Raw genomic sequence first — 19,332 nt, 5'->3', positions numbered from 1 at the left:
AGAACCATAACAACGGGCCAAATGTACTTTGCATTTGCGCGCTTAACTCATTAGCATGGAGTCTAGTTACGGGGATTCACTAAGAATCTATAAAAATAAGCCCCAAGCTATACGATCATTCTATGTTTTTGGGACCTTTTTAATGTCCGCATGTGTTACTTAAAAAGGTTTCTAGGTAAGTATTATAAAATTATATGTTTATGTAAAATATTACATACAAATTTTAAGATCTCTAAAAATCTTAATATAATAAATAACCAAATATAGTGTTTTATCTTTTGGAATTTACTTAAAATTTCCCAAGTTATGATCATAAGTCTAGCAAAGGCCGCTGTTATATCATAGTCTTTCTTTCCTTTGAAACTTAAAGTTACTTGAGATTGGCTAGCACTTGAAGCTGCAGATCGGCACTTCCCATCGATGGGGAAATAGAGAGAGCGTCTATATCGAGAAAATGCCTCTAAAGCGAAGAGTAAATTAATCAAGAACCGAATAAATTGCTGCTAATTGAGGTATTTGTGTTTGGTTTGCTTGTCGTGCGTTTTCATCAATTCATAGCACCGAGGGGATGACTAAACTTGCCAGCAATGTCACGAAAAGCGCTAAATAATATCACTTTTCTCCAGCCCCCGTTTTTGTTCATATATTTTTCTATCTCTGCGGCGCTTCTTCTCCTCACACAGCCTTCAAATCTTCATCTTTCATCCAAGTATTCCTATTCCCATATTGCTCTGCCTCTGCGGATCCTCAGTCTTATCCGCCCTTCTTTTTGGCGCTGTGCGATTTATTATTGTTTTTGTTTACACACATCAGCATATAATTCTCCTCTTGAATTCTCCCAAAAAGTAACAACAATGGCAGAGTATAGTCGCAGATCGCCGGTGAAGAGGGGGCCGAAGTTAGTCCATGGCATTTTATTAAGGAGCTCCAAACAGCTAATTAAACACGACTTCAAATGCGGCTATGAATGGCAATAATATTTCATTTTATGAATGAAAATCAGTTCAATTCCTGAAACAAATGATGGATGGCTCAAGCGCAGATAGTCGAAAAATACAAAATAAAACAAAAAAAAAGAAGGGAAGAAAGAAAGCAGAATCCGAAGAAATGGGAGAAATGTTGGGGGGGGGGGGGGGGAGAGATAGCCGTGGGCAGCGTGCGCGTCAGAAAACGCGGACAGGCGAGGCACGCGCTCCTCACGTGACTTGGGCCAAAACAAAAAGCCAGCAATCAGCAAATACCCAGGCCACAACAACAAAATAATACAATATATTATGTAGGGGCAGCAGCAACAACAACAACAGCAGCAGCAGCAGCAGCCGCAACACAAACAACGCAGATACTTTTCGAGATGCTGAACGAGCGACCGCTCGATCGCCGATCTCAATCAAAAAACGGCCATCATCACCGCCATGTTCGTCATCGTTATACGGCATACATGTTCGGTTTCTCACTTTTTAAACAGCCATTTTCATAGAATTCGCTTTGGGATTCGTATTCCCCATCGTATTTGCGCTCGTATTTGGCAGTGCCGAAAAATCGAGAGAATCGCGAGACAGCCGCCAGCGAAAAGTAAACAAAATCTTATCAGACACCGCTCACGCCCAGCTCATAAAAGATACAGATACATTCGGCGGTGAGCACATACCTATGTGTGTACAATAGACGTCTGCGCTCGCGAATTTCACAACACAAAGCGAAAAACCAACAACAACCCGTTCTGCTACGAGCTATGTATGCCAACGACCTGCGAATGCTCTGCGGTCCCCGCAGCTGATCAGCGGACCAGTAGAATTTTAGAAAAACCTTGCATAGATCGTATTCCCATGGGATTTTTGGGATGGAATCAAAGTAAATGGAATGGGATCTATATGGGTTTTGGTTTTCAAGCAGGGCCCTACCATCCTTAAATTAGATTGTTTAAATAGGAATTTTCTACATTGAAATATGTCTTATGCGTGGAAAAACTTTGGATAGATCGTATTCCCATGGAATTTTTGGGATGGAATCAAAGTAATTGGAATGGGATCTATATGGGTGTTGGTTTTCAAGCTGGGCCTTACCATCCTTAATTTAGTTTGTTTAAATGGGATTTTTTTTGGATAGATCGTATTCCCATAAGATCTTTGGGATGGGATCAAAATAAATAGAATGACATCTATATTGATTTTTGTTTCGAAACTAGGCTTTACATTTTTTAAATTAAAAAGTTTTCATAGAAATTTTTTTATAATGCCAAAAAAACATGGGATTAATTGTATTTCCACATGATTTTTGGGATGAGATTACAATAAGTAAAATTGGATCTATATAAGTTTAAGTTTTTAAACTAGGCTTTACAATCATTAAACTAGACAGTTCTAATAAGAACCTATTTAATATATTTATTAAAATACATACTATTTTCACATGATCTTTGGAATGGGATCAACATAAATAAAATTGGATCTATTTAGGTTTTAGTTTTTCAGCTAAGCTGTACAATCTTAAACTAAGACAGCTGTTACGGAATTTTTTGCAATTAAATATATATCATTTTTGGTATGGGATCAACTAAATAAAATCGAATCTATATAGATTTAAGTTTTTAAGTCACGTTTTACAATCTCTAAATTCCAATATATTTATTACAAAGCGAAGAACATGAAAGAAAGTCAGGATAGATCGTATATTTTTGGAATAGCATCAAACTAACTAAAATGAAATCTATATTGTTTTTAGGTTAGACCTTCCAATCTCTGAATTAAACATTTTTCTTGGGATTTCCTAAACTAGAATATGTTCTATTCATAAATTGTTTTACAAACGGTTTGACATTTACAATCTTAAACTAAGACAGTTGTTAAGGAATTTTTTGCAATTAATATATATCATTTTTGGTATGGGATCAACTAAATAAAATCGGATCTTATAGATTTTAGTTTTTAAGTCACGTTTTGCAATCTCTAAATTCGAATATATTTATTACAAAGCGAAGAACATGAAAGAAAGTCAGGATAGATCGTATATTTTTGGAATAGCATCAAACTAACTAAAATGAAATCTATATTGTTTTTAGGTTAGACCTTCCAATCTCTGAATTAAACATTTTTCTTGGGATTTCCTAAACTAGAATATGTTCTATTCATAAATTGTTTTACAAACGGTTTGACACAAAAGGCGTAATCCTAATCTCTTAGTGTAATCTTGGTGATAAGAAATTCAAACGATTATGAACCTTTTGAAAACAATTCTTCCCTGAGCATAAGGGTATTTCCCCAGTCAGCCTTGACCACTTACAATGCCCGAAAACCTAGACCGATGGCAATCGCAAAGCTGTGCGTCTGCGATTTGCCTTGCCAAATAAAAAAAAAAACAGAAACTAATTGCAAGACTTTGTCTGATCGGTAAGAGTGTGGTGTAGTACATGGTGTGGTCGGGTCTTGAGGGGTTGGGGTCTGCTTTTGGGTTCTCTGATCGTTAAACTCCGGCCGCAGACGGCGAGGAAGAGGAAGCAGAGGCCGAAGCCGAAGCAGAAACCGTAATCAAAATGCGAATGCGAATGCGAGCGCGAACTACTTTTGCGATCTGATGCGATCTGGTTTGATTTGGTTTGGTTCGCCTCGCAGAGTCGGGATCCCAATTATCTCGCGGACCAGACAGACTAAATAGATTTGGTACTGTATCGCGGCTACTACGGTTGTAAGTAGAGACCCCCCGCGCTTTGTCGGCTCCGAGGGCCCCGTACCGCCCACCAAAATCGGGTGTTACACGTGTCGCCCGTCAAAGGCCCGTCGCCCTAGGTCGCCGGCTCAAAGCCCCCACTCAAGGTGGGGAGCATACATAAATTCATAATCTCTTACATAAAACGATAAATATAAAAGGCAAATATTTACGCAACAGAACACTGCGGAGCAGAGGCGGTCAGAGAGAATGAAAATACCCAATAGATACAAAGTAGTTCAAACAGGTAGGTCCCTCCTGGGTCCCTCGCTATTTGCTCTCTATCTCCGCGATTCTGCTGACCCCTCGGAACTCGGATGATAAGATCTGGCCGAGTGTTCATACGGTTTCTGGGATCGTGATCCTGAATTAACACCAGGGTTTCGGCAAATAAAATTTGGTATAGGGGGTGATATGACCAAACGCAATCGGGTTCACTTAGCCATAGGGTTACTTCTTTTAATGATAATGAGTTTTCATCTGTTTTTTCGCAGAATCTGAGCACTGCAATTCAATAAATCCTCATCGAAAAGCATTATCTTTGCGAGTTTTTCATAACCAGCTATGCAAATGTTATGATAGTGTTATTTAGACAGTTTGGGGCCATTCATATTCAAATTAAGCCATTTTCGACTCATGTGAGGAGGAGCCCGCGGCTATCAATAGGGCCGGAAAACTCGTCTGAAGCGGCTCTAAGTTGTTTTTCAATTGTGTGTGTGTGTTACTCTTTTAGAGACCTCTTTTCTTTATGATTATTTCGATTTTTTTCATTTTTTTTTTAATTGTGTTACCTTTTTCTGCTGAATGGGAATGAAAAACGTTCGTTTAGCACTTAAATAATGAAAGTAAATAGGCAAACAAAGATTTCAAATGCGTTTCTGGCTCAGTGTCGCCACCCACACAACAAGGCAAACACCCATCGTGGTGCCATCTCGCTTCGACTTCAATTAGAGTCGATGGACCAAGACCGCCCCCGCACTCACGCACTCACACACTCACACACTCGCACACTCGCACACCCATAACCTCCAGGGCCCAGTACCCAGGGCCCCAGAATATAAAACCTATCTCACACACTCCCCACCTCGTATTTGCCAAAGGCTGGACCCCTCCCCGAATTTCCTATTATATTTGGGGCTCGTCAACCAAAACAGAAAGACGCCAAGACAACAAGCCGCAGCCAATGTACACAAATAATTTGGATGATTTGTGCCTGTCCAAAGTGCAAAAAGAGTCCGAAGCGCAGGAGAAAAGATTCGTATGCGAAACTTTAGGTATAGCACATACGTATTATTATATCTGGCAGGTGAGAATCAGCCATGGGCACGGCATTTCCGTATTTTCTCTTTTCGGCAAAATACTATTTTGCTGTGATGTTTTCATGTTTTGGGTAAAGAAAAACATTTGTTTAAATTGTTTGCAGTTTGAGAAAAATTCATGGAAGCCCCAGAATGGTATATAAATCGTGTGGTATCGTAGGTAAAATTATTTTAAAAAATATATATGTTGATAAGATATCTTTTAGTCTAGTGATCAATTTAATTTCCCCACAAAATACCACACTTTGCTTGCCTCCTATCCTTGGAAATATTAAAATGGCATTCTAAAAATACCTCAGAGTGAAATTCCCATACCAAGTGTGCACTTTTTTGTGAAACAATCAGAAATGCCGTTTAGTCACGTTCTAGATACTCATTTTCCAAATGTTAGGAGATAAACAAACATGTGGACCCAGACATTAGGGTAAAGGAACAATACACAATGCAAAGTCGGGCCTTTTTTGATTATACGAACGTTACTCGCTGCAAGTTATCATTTCTTCATCATTTCGCATTTTTTCTTGCCTCGTATTTGTTTTTATTTTTTGCCCCATTTGGTTTCACCGGTGTGAATGACACACGGCAAGAGTTCAAGGCCAGCATATTGGATAGACGTAAACAGAATATTACAAATTTCTTAAATAAAAATATATAAGCTAAATAAGAGAAGGGGAAGTCGACAACCTGGGGAGTGAACTTGACTTGAAAGAAATATATTTGGTGGCACAGATCCTAAGTCAAAAAACAGAATATTACCAGGAACTAACTCATATATATGGCATATTTGGTATATATCCTATATATGGTATATTTGGTATATATCCTATATAAGGTATATTTGGTATATATCCTATACATGGTATATTTGGTATATATCCTATATAAGGTATATGTGGTAAATTTAGTATTTTTGGAATATATGACATACATGGTATGAAGAGTAATATATATCACATACGAATATTGTAAATATAACCTAGTTTTCGTATTCCTTAACTTTATAAAGCACTCCTATTGTTACAATGACATTTCGCTTAAATTACTCAGTTTGGTAAACAGAAACTTGGTGAAATTCGAGACCTACATTGGCCAAGTAATAAATGCCCGGGCGGTAAGTGTTGAGATCCGAATTACATCCCGATTCATTGGCTCCATCGGCGTTGATTATTATAATTCATAAATGCATAAATTAATAAACGTTTTTGCGGCGCAGTGTCGATTGGTGCCAGTTGCTGACGTCACGGCCAAGACAATTGATTTGGGCTGATTCCTTCGATTGGAGTGCCAGAAATCGGAGTGAAAATAAAACCGCAACTCAAATATCGACCGTCGGGGTCTTTAGCCTGACAGCGTTTATCAAAGGGTTAAACGGTTCAAAAGGCTGTCAAAACAATTCGAAAATCGCACAACTGTACCAACTTTCGTATGCCCTGACCAGGAATAATTGATTTTCAGGCTATGTAGAAGTCATTCCAGACGTTATTTTGGAATTCAAGCGGGAAATGATATGCCTGCAGTTGGAATTTGTTTTTTTCAACATTAGTAACTTGTTTTAATTAGAGAGCGACGCAGTCGGAGAAGGGAATTTAATCTTTTTTATTCTTACAATTATAACCAATTAAACATGTTTGGTTATGATTCATTTTGCCAGTTAGTTAGTGGAATGATTAAGTAAACGAAATTTTCCAAATTATGACGGTGTGTTATTTTCGTCTTTCTGGCTATTGAATCATTTATGAATAAAGTTAGGTGTAAATAAGAAATCAAGGGGTCATTTATCATGGCCGGTATTTCCATGGATCCCCGTCGGATATGGTCGTGAAACGCACTGTATGTGCTAGACTTCCCATTCCCAATTACCGACCTGCATAACAAATAAATTGCTAACGCTAATTTCCATTCCGGCGACCCACTCACTTGCGAAACTCCTCACCTCACCTCATCTCACCTGGACCTGGATTCCCGTTTCGCCATCCCGGCTCCCCACCCCGTCCACCTGGCTGCCGTCTCATCACCCTTCGGTGCATTTTGAAACCGGCTATTGGACGGGGGACTCACCTGAATGACGACAAGCGAACCCCGTTGTGTACGTCACAACAAAAGCCGGAGAAAAGGTTTTCACTCCACGGCATTTCCGGACAACCCCCAACACTTGCAAAAAACTAGTAGTATCTTACTGAGGGGTCACTTTGTTTCCGGATTAGTTCTTGTTTTGATTTGAAATCTACAAAGATGTAACATTTTAACATTATACTACGTTTTTGTTATTTTTCATTCGAAGTTTCTAGAGATTCCATTTTGCAAATTACCAGAGGTATAAAGTCTCTAGAGTTTTTACGTTGCAAATCTCCGGAGATATAAAGTCTCCAGAGGTTGGAGTTTATGGGTGTTATGATTTTAAACCTAACTCTAACTTCCTGGAGTTTTCATTGTAAAATCTTCATATATGTAAAATATCTAGTTTTCATCTTGCAAATCTCCAAAGATATCTCGAATATATCTCTGGAGATTTCATATTGTAAGTCTTCAGAGAATTGAAACCTCTAGTTATTTTGTTTTTAAATATTAATGCAACTTACTAGACTAAACTCTTCAAAGATAAATCATATAATGTAAAATCTCTAGTTTTTATATTTTATTTTTTATATATCCATAGGTTTTTTTTATTTTTATCTTCAGAGAATCGAATCTGTTTTTATGCTTTCAACAGTTAAATTATATAAATAATTACCAAAGTGGTATTTGTTTTTTAGTAGTATCTCTTGTAGTAATAATCAGTTAGTTAGTACCTACATTTTTCCCAAGTGAACCTCAGAGCAAGTTGAGTTTTGTAATAGACTGGCTACTTGTGGGGTGCAAAAGGGCGGGTAAAGGGTTGGGAATGGAAATCAACGGGAAGCCGGCTTCTGGTCTAGATCAATTTTCCAAGAAACGCTTCGAAAGCGTTGCGTTTTGACCTTAGACAATTGTTGGCTCGCGTTTTTCAGCGGCTCGTTGCAGTGGAATAGTCTCGCAACGTAATGGAATTTAATGCCATATCAAATGACAACAATGGAGCGGAGAATTTAAGATGAATGATCATGAAGTACTTGCTTATCCAATCCACACGAATGTATGAATGAATGCAAAAGCATATTGAAGATTTTGTTCTAGAAAGGGGTTTCATCTTTTCAGAGAAAGAGTGCACAAATATTATGAATAACAAGCCTAATCTGCGATCTAGAATGCAATTAATTTAATTCTAAGTGCGACATGTGAGAAAACAACGTTAGTCATGGCATCTCAACGCCAAAAGCATAGGGGAGGCAAACTGGATTTATGTTCGATGTGATTCCCTACAAGATATAAGGAAATATAAGGAAATTTCCCCCATCCCCAGCGAGTAATTAAAAGTGCAGAATGCAAATTCAAACTGCACAGCGCATACATTCTGTGAACTGGGCCAATCGTCATTGGGGCTGATATATCTCCCTCAGTTATTTACTTGATCAATTCAGAATTAATTGTGATTTGTAGCCGTGGACCCGAGAGATATTCCGGCCAGAAAAAGTCCTGGGCGTTGACTCATTCACTGGCAATTCCAATCGATATCCGGCCGCAGTACGGTCCCACTGAATTCGATTTGCTTTGGATGCCAAATTATGCCCCCATAAACGCTCTGATTGCATTTTATTGTCTCCTGTTTGTCGCCGTGCTTTAATGCGAGCCCCGGGCAACACAGCTCAACACACAAAAGCAAACAGAAAGCCCCGAAAACATGGCAAAAACTCATTTAATGGGGGCATATATAAATTTCGGAGCGGACTTATCGGCCGACTGGCATTACAATATCTTTATTTCGATTTTTCACTCGGCTGGCTAAGGCTTGTTTTGTTTCTTTTTCAAGGGGTTTCATAAAAAACAAGCCTACGAAATGCAGGTGGAGAAGTAAAAGGTTAAGGGGTAATTATCCAAATATTGTACCACCTTTTTTATTGAACTACATTGACCTTTTGCCACTTTTTAAATTGAAATACTCCTGGAAATACCGCAAAATTCTAGAAGAATGCCGCTCTAAGAATTCATTTTTCTTATTTCCTGCTTTGCTTACTCAACAAACCATGTCTGTATTAATATCAATCAACAAAACGTGATGCTCCCAAGAGGCCAAAAAAAAATAAAAACAAATTTAATCATTTTGTTTTGAACGAAAAGTTTATTTGAGTGATGCATCGACATCGGGACAGTGATGAACTTGCTCCACCTGCTCCCACCCCTGCACACAAATGTATCTTGTATTTTGTATCTTATATCTTATATCTCCTCTCGCAATCATATATTCGCATACATGTGCGTGTCTGCTGGCGTCGCAATAACAAAATAATTGAGGTGGGCTCGCAAAAAATGGCCAATAAAGGCTAAGGCTCTTCGACTATGAGGTACCCTTTAAATGTTTTATTACCCATTATTTTGGGCCCTAATGAAACCGAAAGAGCAGGCAATCAAACGTAAAGTAAGTAAATAAATAAAATAATAAGGCAAATAACTTGTTTAATTAATTTAAGAGTACGCAAATACCATAAAACAAAGAAATATTAACCATCTTGTGTGAAATTTGGTATTGAACCATATTTACCCGGTAGTTTGGCTTTGCTAAATTTAGTTTTGGGAGATAAATTAGGTTTTTTATAAGTTGCAAACAACTGAGTAAATAGAAAAACCCTTGAACTTTTTAAAAGGTAAAAAAAGAGGCAAACTGGAAATAGACTTCAAAAGTGATTGCCAATGAACGTTTTTGGTGAAAGCCAGAGAGAACCAAAGGGAAAATGGGGAAAAATCAAGAAATCGAGGTTTTTAACAAACAAAATCGAGGAAACTGGGGGAAAGAGAGCTTTGACTCTCTCACGAGGTATTTTATAAGGTATTTGGTCGATTTGAAGCCACTCAAACAACGAATTTTGGGGCCAAAGCGGAATGCGAGCAAACTATAATAGTGTCGCATCAACAGCAGCAGCAACAACGACAGCCACAACAGCAACAATAACAAATAAAACGATTTTCATACATAATTAAATTGATTAACTAAGTTGAAATTATTCAAGTCGTTGTCGCTGCCGCGCTTTGCATACTAAAATGAAAAAATAAACAAATTCGAAAAACAACCTGAAGCCAGACAGACGAGCGAAACAACAAAAGCTGAAAGAGCCGCACAGCGACGACGATCATTAACTAATCTAGAGAGCAGAAAATTGTATTAAATTAACCAATAAACAATTGCTGACTAAGTCCAGTCACGAGACTTTCGATGCAATTAATCGACAGACAAATGGCGGGGGAACAATTCGACGGATGAGCAAAGTCCACTTAATTTGCAGGCCAGCAGCATCCTAGGGCTTCCCAGCTGGACAATAATAAGGCGAATGCATCACGGGCAGCTGGGATACGCACTTCATACAGTGGTCAGTCGCTAAGTGGAACTACAGGCCTTCCGGTTTTTCGACTTCATTTCCAGAGGTGCCCTTCTTTGGCGAAACATATATGTTTGTTTAGCATTTTTACATTCATAGTGCTATTTCTTCACCGCAATTTAATTTTGAAGTAGGTTCCAGCCCCCTGCTTTGAATATTTGGCGTTTAATGACTACTCTTAGTTTACGGACATACGGACATACGGACGAGAAAACTGGGTTGGTTTACAGATCTACAGATCAGTATGTTGATTTTGTGTGACCTTAAAATTTTACCTGATTCCTGAAAATATTGAGAAATATATGAAATGGTCTCTGCACTTTAATTTTTTTGAATTTTTTTTTAACATTTTTTTGAATATTTTTTTAAAATTTTTTTTTAATTTTGTTTGGAAAAGCTTAAATATTTTACCATAAAAATGTAAAAATATCTTACTTCGACTTCCCTTTTTCTGTTTAGTTCAAGCAGGGATGTATATGTGAATTCTATACACGCTTTCCCATAGCCAGTGACCACTGTACCTGTGTGTTTCGCCGCTCAACAAGTGCAACTGGTTGTTAATTTTTCTTCTACCATTTTCTATTGTCTCTATTTTCCCTTTCGCGTGGGGGGGGGGGCCCCCATCCACAGCAGACACACCCTCGCCAAAAGGAAACCGCATTAAGTGAGTTTTCCAGCAGGTTGCCAAGGAGCCGCGGCGACCTTGTTGGAAAAACATCCAATTCAATTCAATTCAATTTGATTATATGAGCATTAAGCGGTGCAAACAAATGGCTCAAGAGAGCGGAATGAAATGAGACAGCGTGCTGGAAAGCCGGAAAAGTGGGTGGGGAAATTGAATACCGAGCAAACAGCTGAGGGCAGAACTTGAAAAGGATTCGCGTGGCGTTTCCTAGGAACTTAAGCCGGGCGAAAACCCGTTTGTGCCAGTCTTGTGTGGACAGAAACGGTTATTAGGCGACATGGAAATTAAAGGTGTATCAAAAAAAGGTGGTCTAATCACAGGGCGCATGTAAAGTCACAGTGTTAGCCCCAAAAGAAGAACTTGGTGACTGGAATAGGACGTAAAAATGTTATTTTCTAGGTAAGAAATGCCTTATGTATAAATTTGGGGTTAAAGTAGATACTATAGGTAGGGTTTTTGAAATTGTAATATATTACAAGGTAGTTTTCGCACTTGAAGTGGTGGAAAACTATAGGAAACTCGCTTCTAGTTCGGCCGTTTGCCAAATTTCCCATTTTATTTTTAAAGGTTCTATTTACCGAGGGCCCCCTGTACTCCGCCCATGTAAACATACATAATTGCGGGCGCCGGTGTGCGTGCGTGTAAGCATAAGGCTCGTGTGTGTGGGTACACGTGCGTGGCTTTCAATGCCACAAAGTATGTGGGGGCCAAATAGTGTTTTTTGTATTATTTATTGTTTTTGTCAACTTTTGCGGATATCAAAAGCAGAATTATCGAGAGCGAGCTGTGGGCGGCAAGGGGTGGGAATCAATCAAGAATTACCTCTTGGGGGCAATATTTTTATCCAAAATATGTGTACACCTTCGGGCGGTCTATTTTTGTTGGCCATCTATTTACGGCAAAGCCATAAAGTAAGAAAGACAGCAAGACAAGTAAACCAAATTAACCAACTCAGACGATTGTAAGATACCAAGTCTGTGCGTTTATCAGCTGTGCCAAACTTCTTACTTGTAGGTTATTTTAATTTTTCAAATAACTTCTTATAGCGAAAGCCTTATCTTAGACATGTACATATGTATGTATGTACTTAGGTTCACCACCCATTTTTTGCAAGTAAACAAAAACAGGTTCGAAAAGAGCCGAAAGAAATGCGTATCAGAATTCCAGGGCTAATCAAAATAGTTATTTGGAATGTTTATATTAAATAAAGTTTCTTCACTCAGCGGACAAGTTTAAACCAAATAAATATAAATATTTCTGACGAATTCCAAACTCAAAAAACAATAATTTCGTTAAAGAGGTCCAAAATTAATAGAAAATTCGGAATATGTATATGGTACTATCAGAACTTCTTGAGAGCAAAAAAATAAACAATGGGTTAAGAGATCTTCTAAGACCTACTGAAGATATTACCATATGAACTTATACCCAAGTTATCCAAGGATTCATGTTTTACATGTTTCCAATTTTATAAATATATGAAGTATATCTTATATCCATAGATATAATGATTTCTTGAGATGCAAAAGCTCTCAAATTAATACCAAACGTGGGAAATATTTATGGTACTATTAGAACTGCTTGAGAGAAATGACTAAACAATGGGTTAAGGGATCTACTAAGGCCTGCTAATGATATTACCATATGAACTTATAACCCAAGTTATCCAAGAATTCATGGTCCCACTTCCATTGATACATAAAGTATAGCTTATGTTACAATCCATAAATATAACGACTTCCTGAGATGCAAAAGTGTAAACAACCAAAGTCGACCAACTATGGTGATCGAAATTCGATTGTCAGTGTGTGCGGTGGGCAAGGTGTATTATAATCAGGCGTACTTAAAGGTAGAAAGGTAAAATCAAAACAAATGAGAGCAGAAGAGAGGCTTGAAGGGTGAACCCAAGGAGGGGATGGGGGGCAAAAGAGAGTGGTTACGAACCTGTTCCGCGGGCCGCGTACGTTGTTGTTGTTGCCTGCATGGACGGCGAACTGGAGCCCGGCGTGGGGTTGGAGGGCAGCAGCGGTACGGACGAGGGTCCAGCGCCACTGGTTTTTGTGAATTTCAAAAGCATAGTTTTGCTCCGTTGTTGTCGTTGTCGCTGTCGCTATTTTTGTTGTTTCTCCTCTAATTGTTATTATCGATGTTTATGTTGCTCGCCGAGCCGAGAGAGCGATGGCGCTGGCTAACGGGACAAATTGAGAGTCGAGTCCAAGTGGCCAAAAAGGCTGCGACTTTTTGCCTGCGTCAACGCTTCTTCCTCTTCTTCTTCGTGCTCCGCTGCTTCTTATTCGCCTTCTGCCTCCACTGTCTATTTGTTGCTATTTTTAGCAACAACAATTCCTCCTCCTTGTCAGCTCTCTCTCGCTCTATGGCTGTCTCCCAGTCCTGTCGTCGTTGTCCTCTCTCCCTCCCACACACTGGATTCCTGCTCCTGACGTTTTTTGTTTTATCAATTATATTACAGTTACAGTTCTTGCCTCTCACTCACTCACACACTCGCGCTCTCCTTCTCTCCCTCTTGCTCTTACATGAGTGGGTGCCTGCACATGTGAGTGTGTGTGCGTGTGGTATGTTGCTGTGTGCCTTGCTCAATTGTTTTCGTTGCGTGGTCAAGTGTTTTGCATTGTTTTTTGGTCGCACTATCACCTGCATTCACCGCTGCACTTGCTTGACAAAGTCGCTGTTGCACGTTAACAAAAAAAACACTATTTTGCGCACTATTTGCGGACGCTGTTTCTATTTGTCTTCTTCTATTTTTCAACTTGTTGCGCAGGGATGGCAGACTGGCCAGTAGCGATATCGATGAAATCGATAACTGGTTGGCGTGCCGGCTAATTATGCAGCCATGGTGGATGTCGTGGCTAAGAAAAGACAAACAAACCAAAATATTACACTTTCTTAAATATCTCTTACACAAATTATTGATTCTTACTAGCAAAATCTTTACATTTCCAGAAAATCAATTCCTTTAATCCAGCTTCAACAGAAATTCACCACTGGCGCCTATCGACTAGTCGATTGCCAATCCGATTGCATTTGTAATCGGTAGAGCGGGTACACTGGTTCGCACGTGTTGCGATTTGCGTGTTTTGGGTGGTAATTTCTTTCGAGCATTTCTCGCGTGGATCATGGGCAAATTCCGATCGAAGCTAAAGCGCCATGGCAAGGGGAAGACGTGGAGCAAGGGCCAGTCGGCCACCTCCAATCCCGAGCAGATGAAGCACCGCATGAAGGCCAAGTCGCGCTTCTTTCAGCCCAATTTGAGTCTGGGTGAGTTTCGCCGCACAGGCTGACACCTGATCGAGCCACCTGACACCTGAAACCCGTATCCCTTTTCCAGCTGCCGCCACGCCCACCGGCCTCACCCTGGAGGCGGTGCACAAGCACGAGCAGCGACAGGCCTACAATGCGGAAACCACAACGGTCAACGATGTGGCCGGCAGTCTGAAGAGTTTCAGGCTGGACGACGAGGATGATGGCATGTCCGGTTCGGGAACCGCTCCCACCGGCACCTTCAAGACCTTCCAGACCTTCGCCTCCAACTACAGCACCTGCAGCAACACCAGCTTCCGCAAATTGCTCACCGGCTTCCGGGCCTCGTCCGATCTTCACAAGGAGATGCTGGCCATCCTGAGTGCCCTCACTGAAATCATCCGGGAGAACGGCGGCGGCGAGTCGTCCACAGAGTACTTCCTGCTGCTCATGGAACAGATCGAGGCGGCCACCGAGGAGCGGGACATCGTGGCCGGCGTGGCGCTGCTCTCCATGGGCATCAAGTCGGTGCCGGCTCCGGTTCTGAGGAAGCGGTTCGCCCAGACGGCCGCCACCATGCAGACACTGCTCCAGAGATTCGTGGAGGCCACCAACCAGTCGGTCGTCCGATATGTAAGTGGGTGGATTAGGGGGTTGTTGTAAAACTGTTATGAATTAACGAATGTAGAATAATTTCCTCATTTTAACAACCATTTTTAGGTAATCGGCTGCCTCTCTGTGCTCCTGCGTGCCCAGGATTATGCGACATGGACGTACAGCTCCACGTTCCAGTACTTCGATGCCCTTCTGGCGTTCAGCATTCACTCCAAGCCGAAGATCCGCAAGGCTGCCCAGCACGCAGTGGTGTCCATCATACACGGCAGCAGCTTCATGCTGCCGGCGGCCAAGTCCGATGAGGACCAGGAGGACGTAGCGGAGAAGAAGGTTAAGAACCACCCGGCCAGCAGTCGGTTGACCAAGTTCTGTTTGGCCCAATTCAAGCCGGAGGTACTGGCCAATGCCCAGACGACGGTGCTCCATACGCTGGCGCTCCTGAAGGACACACTATCCGGCTTCCGGACGGAGGACATACGCAGTGTTTGCGAGCACCTGCTCTCCATTATGACGGCGGCCAATGTGCTGGTGAGGACGAACTGCTTCCAGGCGCTGCATGCCCTCTTCCTCACGAGGAGCCCCAATTTGAATGCCTCGCTGTGCGCGAAACTACTGGCCGCCATCCACGAATACCGACCGGATCGCAGCGATGTCCGGCAGACGCTCGCCTGGGTGACGGTCCTCAAGGAGGGCCATCAGCACTTGGCCACCCTGCAGCTGGATCTTTGCATGCAGGCCCTGCCCCGTCTGGTCGACGTGTGCACCACGGATCTGTGGCTCTCGGAGCGAACGGAGCTGGTTGTGGGTGTCTCCAACTGCATCAAGGAGCTGCTGCAGGACTGTGTGGCTCGGGCATGTGCCACGGAGGAGGATGCCCAGCGCAACCGGCCGAGTGTGGCCAAGATAATCACCTCGCTGCACAAGGTGCTGAATGCTCCCTTCGGGGAGGTCTCCAAATACGTGATCCTCATCTTCTCCATTGTCTTCGAGGCCTGCGGCAAGCAGTTTGGGTAAGGCTATCAAATCTATTTCATTTAAACAATGAAACCTTTCTAACTTATCTCTCTTTCAGTTCGGAGCTCACTCCCTCCCTGCTGACAATTTCCAAGCGGTACGACGCCCAGAGCGGACATCGTCTGCAGATCGAGCACACACTGATCAGCGCCATCAAGGCTCTGGGACCCGAGCTGATCCTCACCGCGATTCCCCTGTCCGACGGCAAGGGCGGCATGCAGCTGGAGCGTTCCTGGCTGCTGCCCCTCCTCCGCGAGGGAGCCAACGGCGCCAGCCTGCAGTTCTTCAAGGAGAAGATCGTGCCGCTGGCCATGGACTGCCAGCAGAAGTGGAAGGAGTTCGCGGAGGCCAACAACAAGTCTTCGTCTCACATCTACGAGCTGTTGTGCTGCCAGTTGTGGGGCCTGTTCCCCGGCTTCTGTCGCCAGCCAAGGGATCCGGACTACTTGCGACAGCTGGCCCCCACCTTGGGTGCCGCTCTGGAAAAGAATCCCGAGTTCAGGGCCCCCATCTACGATGGTCTGATGGAGCTGCTCGACGACAGTCAGAGCGCGGAATGCCATCAGGCCATAGGCCTATATGCCAAGAACTTTCTGCCTCGCCTGTTCAACATTTACACCCAGAAACCGAACGGCACCTACGAGGCCGATCAGCGGAAGCGTGTCCTGGACGTCATCCGTTTGTACATCTCGCGGGCGCCCGCCGACGTACAACTGCAGCTCTTCGAGAATGCCCAAGGGCAGTTGGCAGCCAGTGCCGTGGCCAGCTTTGAGTACGACGCTCTGTTCGATATAAACGCTGCCATTGTGCGCGTGCAAAAGTGCAAGGGTATCGAGGCTTACTTCGAGAAGTACATGGCTCCCATTCTGAGGAACGATAAGTCCAAACTGGTGGCCAAGGATGAGCAGAAGCTGAAGAAGCAGCAGAGGAAGACCTACGAGTAAGTGTATTAATTGGTGAGGATCGAAACAAAAGCTTATTTTGTCTGTCTCATAGGCTCCTGCGGGAACTGGTGACCTCGGAGAAGCCATCGTGCCAGAAGTTCACCCGCAAGAACAGCATTGCGCTGCAGCAAATCCTCCTGGAAGCCTTCACCACCAGCTGCAGCGTTTGCCAGGCCTCGCGATTGTAGTAAGTTCAAGTGTGCGAAGAAAACTAGTGGGACATCAGTTAATATGCTCTTGTGCCCACCCTCAGCTGCCTGAAATCCCTGATGGAGTGCCGCAGCAATCTGGCGTACAACGACCAACTGGTGATGAAGGCCATTCCCGAGGCAGTGCTCAACTACAAGGAGTTCTCCACGCGCAAGGAGCAGGTCGCGGAGCAGCTAATCAAATCGATCGCCCAACTCTACCAGGATGCGGGCAAGATCAACGACTTTGTGGACATCCTGACGGCCGGCTTCACTGCCGACGAATCGCTGGTCACGAACACCATTCTGGCCTTCAGAGCTGTGCTCCAGCAGCAGGGTCAACACTTGACGGTGGCCACGCTGGAGTTTGTCCTGCAGCAGGTCTCCGTTTTCCTCGTCCAGAAGTCGCGCAATCAATCGGAGGCAGCCGTTGCCTTTTTAATTACATTCATCAAAGTGATGCCCATACCACTGGTGGCCAACCACCTGGAGACCATTGTAAGCAATCCTTGGGTATGCGATTCGTGCAAATGATTAACTGGCTGGGCATCCCTTTCAGATGCGCTCCCTGTCTGCCATGACCAAGGACACGAAGCGCTACTGCCGCATCCAGATCGGTTACTTCCTGAAGAAGCTGTGCAAGCGCTTCAGCACCGAGGAGCTGGCCCGCTTCGTGCCCGGCGACGATGAGGTGACCCACCGGCGGCTCAAGAAGATCCGCAAGCAGATGCGCAGGGACACGCGCAAGAAGCAGAGCGAGGAGGCCCAGGCGGATAGCTCCGACGAGGAGCTCGTCGGCGGCCTGGAGCAGAAGAGCTATACGTACGCCAGACCATGCGCACTGTATAGAATCATTTATAACAATTATTTCCCACAGCATTGATGATATTCTGGCTGACTCCGACTCGGATCTGCCCGAGGACATGGACGCCGAAGAGGAGGGCGGAGCGGCAACGAATGCTAGCAAGCGCAACAAGAAATCCAAGCAGCAGAAGAGCACCTACATTCGCGAGGATCCCGACGAGATTGTCGACTTGGCCGATCTCAAGTCCATTGGCAATGTGCTGAGTAAGTTGGAGGCAACTAAAAGTGGATATGAGAACTAAGAATACTGTCCCATTTCAGCTAGTGGCTCTGCTCAAGCGGCAGCCACCGCCAAGAGCCAGAAGGCGAAACCCCAGCTGCCGAATGGCGGCTTCAAGACTGCCGACGATGGCCGCCTGATCATCAGCGACAAGGCTCTGCGCGGCCAGGGAGGCAACGATGATGAGTCCGACTCGGACTCCGATTCGGATGCATCGATGGCCGATGGCACTGCCGCCAAGGAGCCAAAGGCCAAGCGCGGCATGGAAGACGACTCCAGCGACGAGGAGGAACTGCAGCAGCAGCAGTCGACGGCGGCCAAGCGGACGCGCAAGGGCGGCGATGCGATGAGCATGAAATCCGGCAAGACCACGGCCAGCAGTCGCTACACGGCCGGTGGCAAGGGCATCCATCGTCAGCTGGCGGCTGGCAACTCGGATGCCATGTCCGTGAAGTCGGGAAAGTCCAGCGGCCGCCCGGCGGGCAATGAGTACAGCAGCAAAAAGGCCAAGGGCGACATGAAGAAGCGCGGACAACTGGATCCCTATGCGTACATACCGCTCACCAGGAACAACCTGAACAAGAGGTGGGTAGTCCACTATTTCCTAGATCTTTGTATACCGATCTCTTTCTAATTGCCCGTCTCTTTCGCCCTTCCCCTGCCAGAAAACGGTCGATGAACTCGCGCAAATTCAAGAGTGTTTTGCGAGGAGCTGGCGCCGAAGCCGGAGGAGGCGGTGGCGGCCGGGTGTCCAAGAAATACAAATAGAGGGGAGCAACTAACCAACTGGATCATAAAGCTATAGAGATATACTATTAACAGCGGGATAGTGCGGACGGCTGATAAGCAATCTAAGACGTTGATGTTGATGACTATTTCCCCTGTTGCCTGGCTACCTTGCTTAAATATATGAATACTATTAAATTTGTACGCCTGCGGAGACGTTGTAAATGCCGGAGACAAGCTAAGGAGAACGGAATAGTCATGTATTAGATGAAAACAGTTTGTTATTCTTCATTGTTGGGCTCTGCGCACTATGAATAAAGAGGTACTAAAGCAAAATGATAGTAGGAAAG

The 19,332-nt window shown here is 43.5% G+C and overlaps 2 protein-coding genes across 4 annotated transcripts in view; one reads left to right on the top strand and one right to left on the bottom strand.

The window, feature by feature from the left end:
• The window catches only part of LOC108023948 (homeotic protein female sterile), a 47,173-nt gene extending 33,247 nt beyond the window's left edge, over positions 1-13,926 (bottom strand). For 2 of the 3 annotated variants that reach the window (XM_050890517.1, XM_044093443.2), the window contains exon 1: positions 13,098-13,926. In XM_050890517.1, coding sequence (XP_050746474.1) covers positions 13,098-13,230 — 133 coding nt within the window. In that variant the 5' untranslated portion in view covers positions 13,231-13,926. The remainder of the gene's footprint in view (positions 1-13,097) is intronic. The other variant, XM_044093440.2, reaches the window with a different exon arrangement.
• Positions 13,927-14,212: 286 nt separating this feature from the next.
• On the top strand, positions 14,213-19,318 carry LOC108023999 (RRP12-like protein). Its single transcript, XM_017093739.3, has 10 exons — positions 14,213-14,429; positions 14,500-15,044; positions 15,132-16,036; positions 16,099-16,980; positions 17,037-17,171; positions 17,238-17,670; positions 17,732-17,994; positions 18,050-18,240; positions 18,298-18,841; positions 18,922-19,318. Exons 1-10 carry the CDS (start codon positions 14,288-14,290, stop codon positions 19,022-19,024), a joined length of 4,143 nt encoding a protein of 1,380 aa, XP_016949228.1. The 5' UTR covers positions 14,213-14,287; the 3' UTR covers positions 19,025-19,318.
• Positions 19,319-19,332: the final 14 nt, after the last annotated feature.

Source organism: Drosophila biarmipes, chromosome X (assembly GCF_025231255.1).
Source record: "Drosophila biarmipes strain raj3 chromosome X, RU_DBia_V1.1, whole genome shotgun sequence".
Taxonomy (NCBI): domain Eukaryota; kingdom Metazoa; phylum Arthropoda; class Insecta; order Diptera; family Drosophilidae; genus Drosophila; species Drosophila biarmipes.
Note: the sequence above shows the minus strand (reverse complement) of the source record. Positions and strands in the feature narration are given on the sequence as shown.

Excerpts from the sequence above, each read along its gene's own strand:
- LOC108023999 (XM_017093739.3), top strand. The coding sequence starts at position 14,288 with ATGGGCAAATTCCGATCGAAGCTAAAGCGCCATGGCAAGGGGAAGACG. Across the intron at positions 14,430-14,499 it reads TCAGCCCAATTTGAGTCTGG|CTGCCGCCACGCCCACCGGC; the intron begins GTGAGTTTCGCC and ends TCCCTTTTCCAG. Across the intron at positions 16,981-17,036 it reads CAGCAGAGGAAGACCTACGA|GCTCCTGCGGGAACTGGTGA; the intron begins GTAAGTGTATTA and ends TCTGTCTCATAG.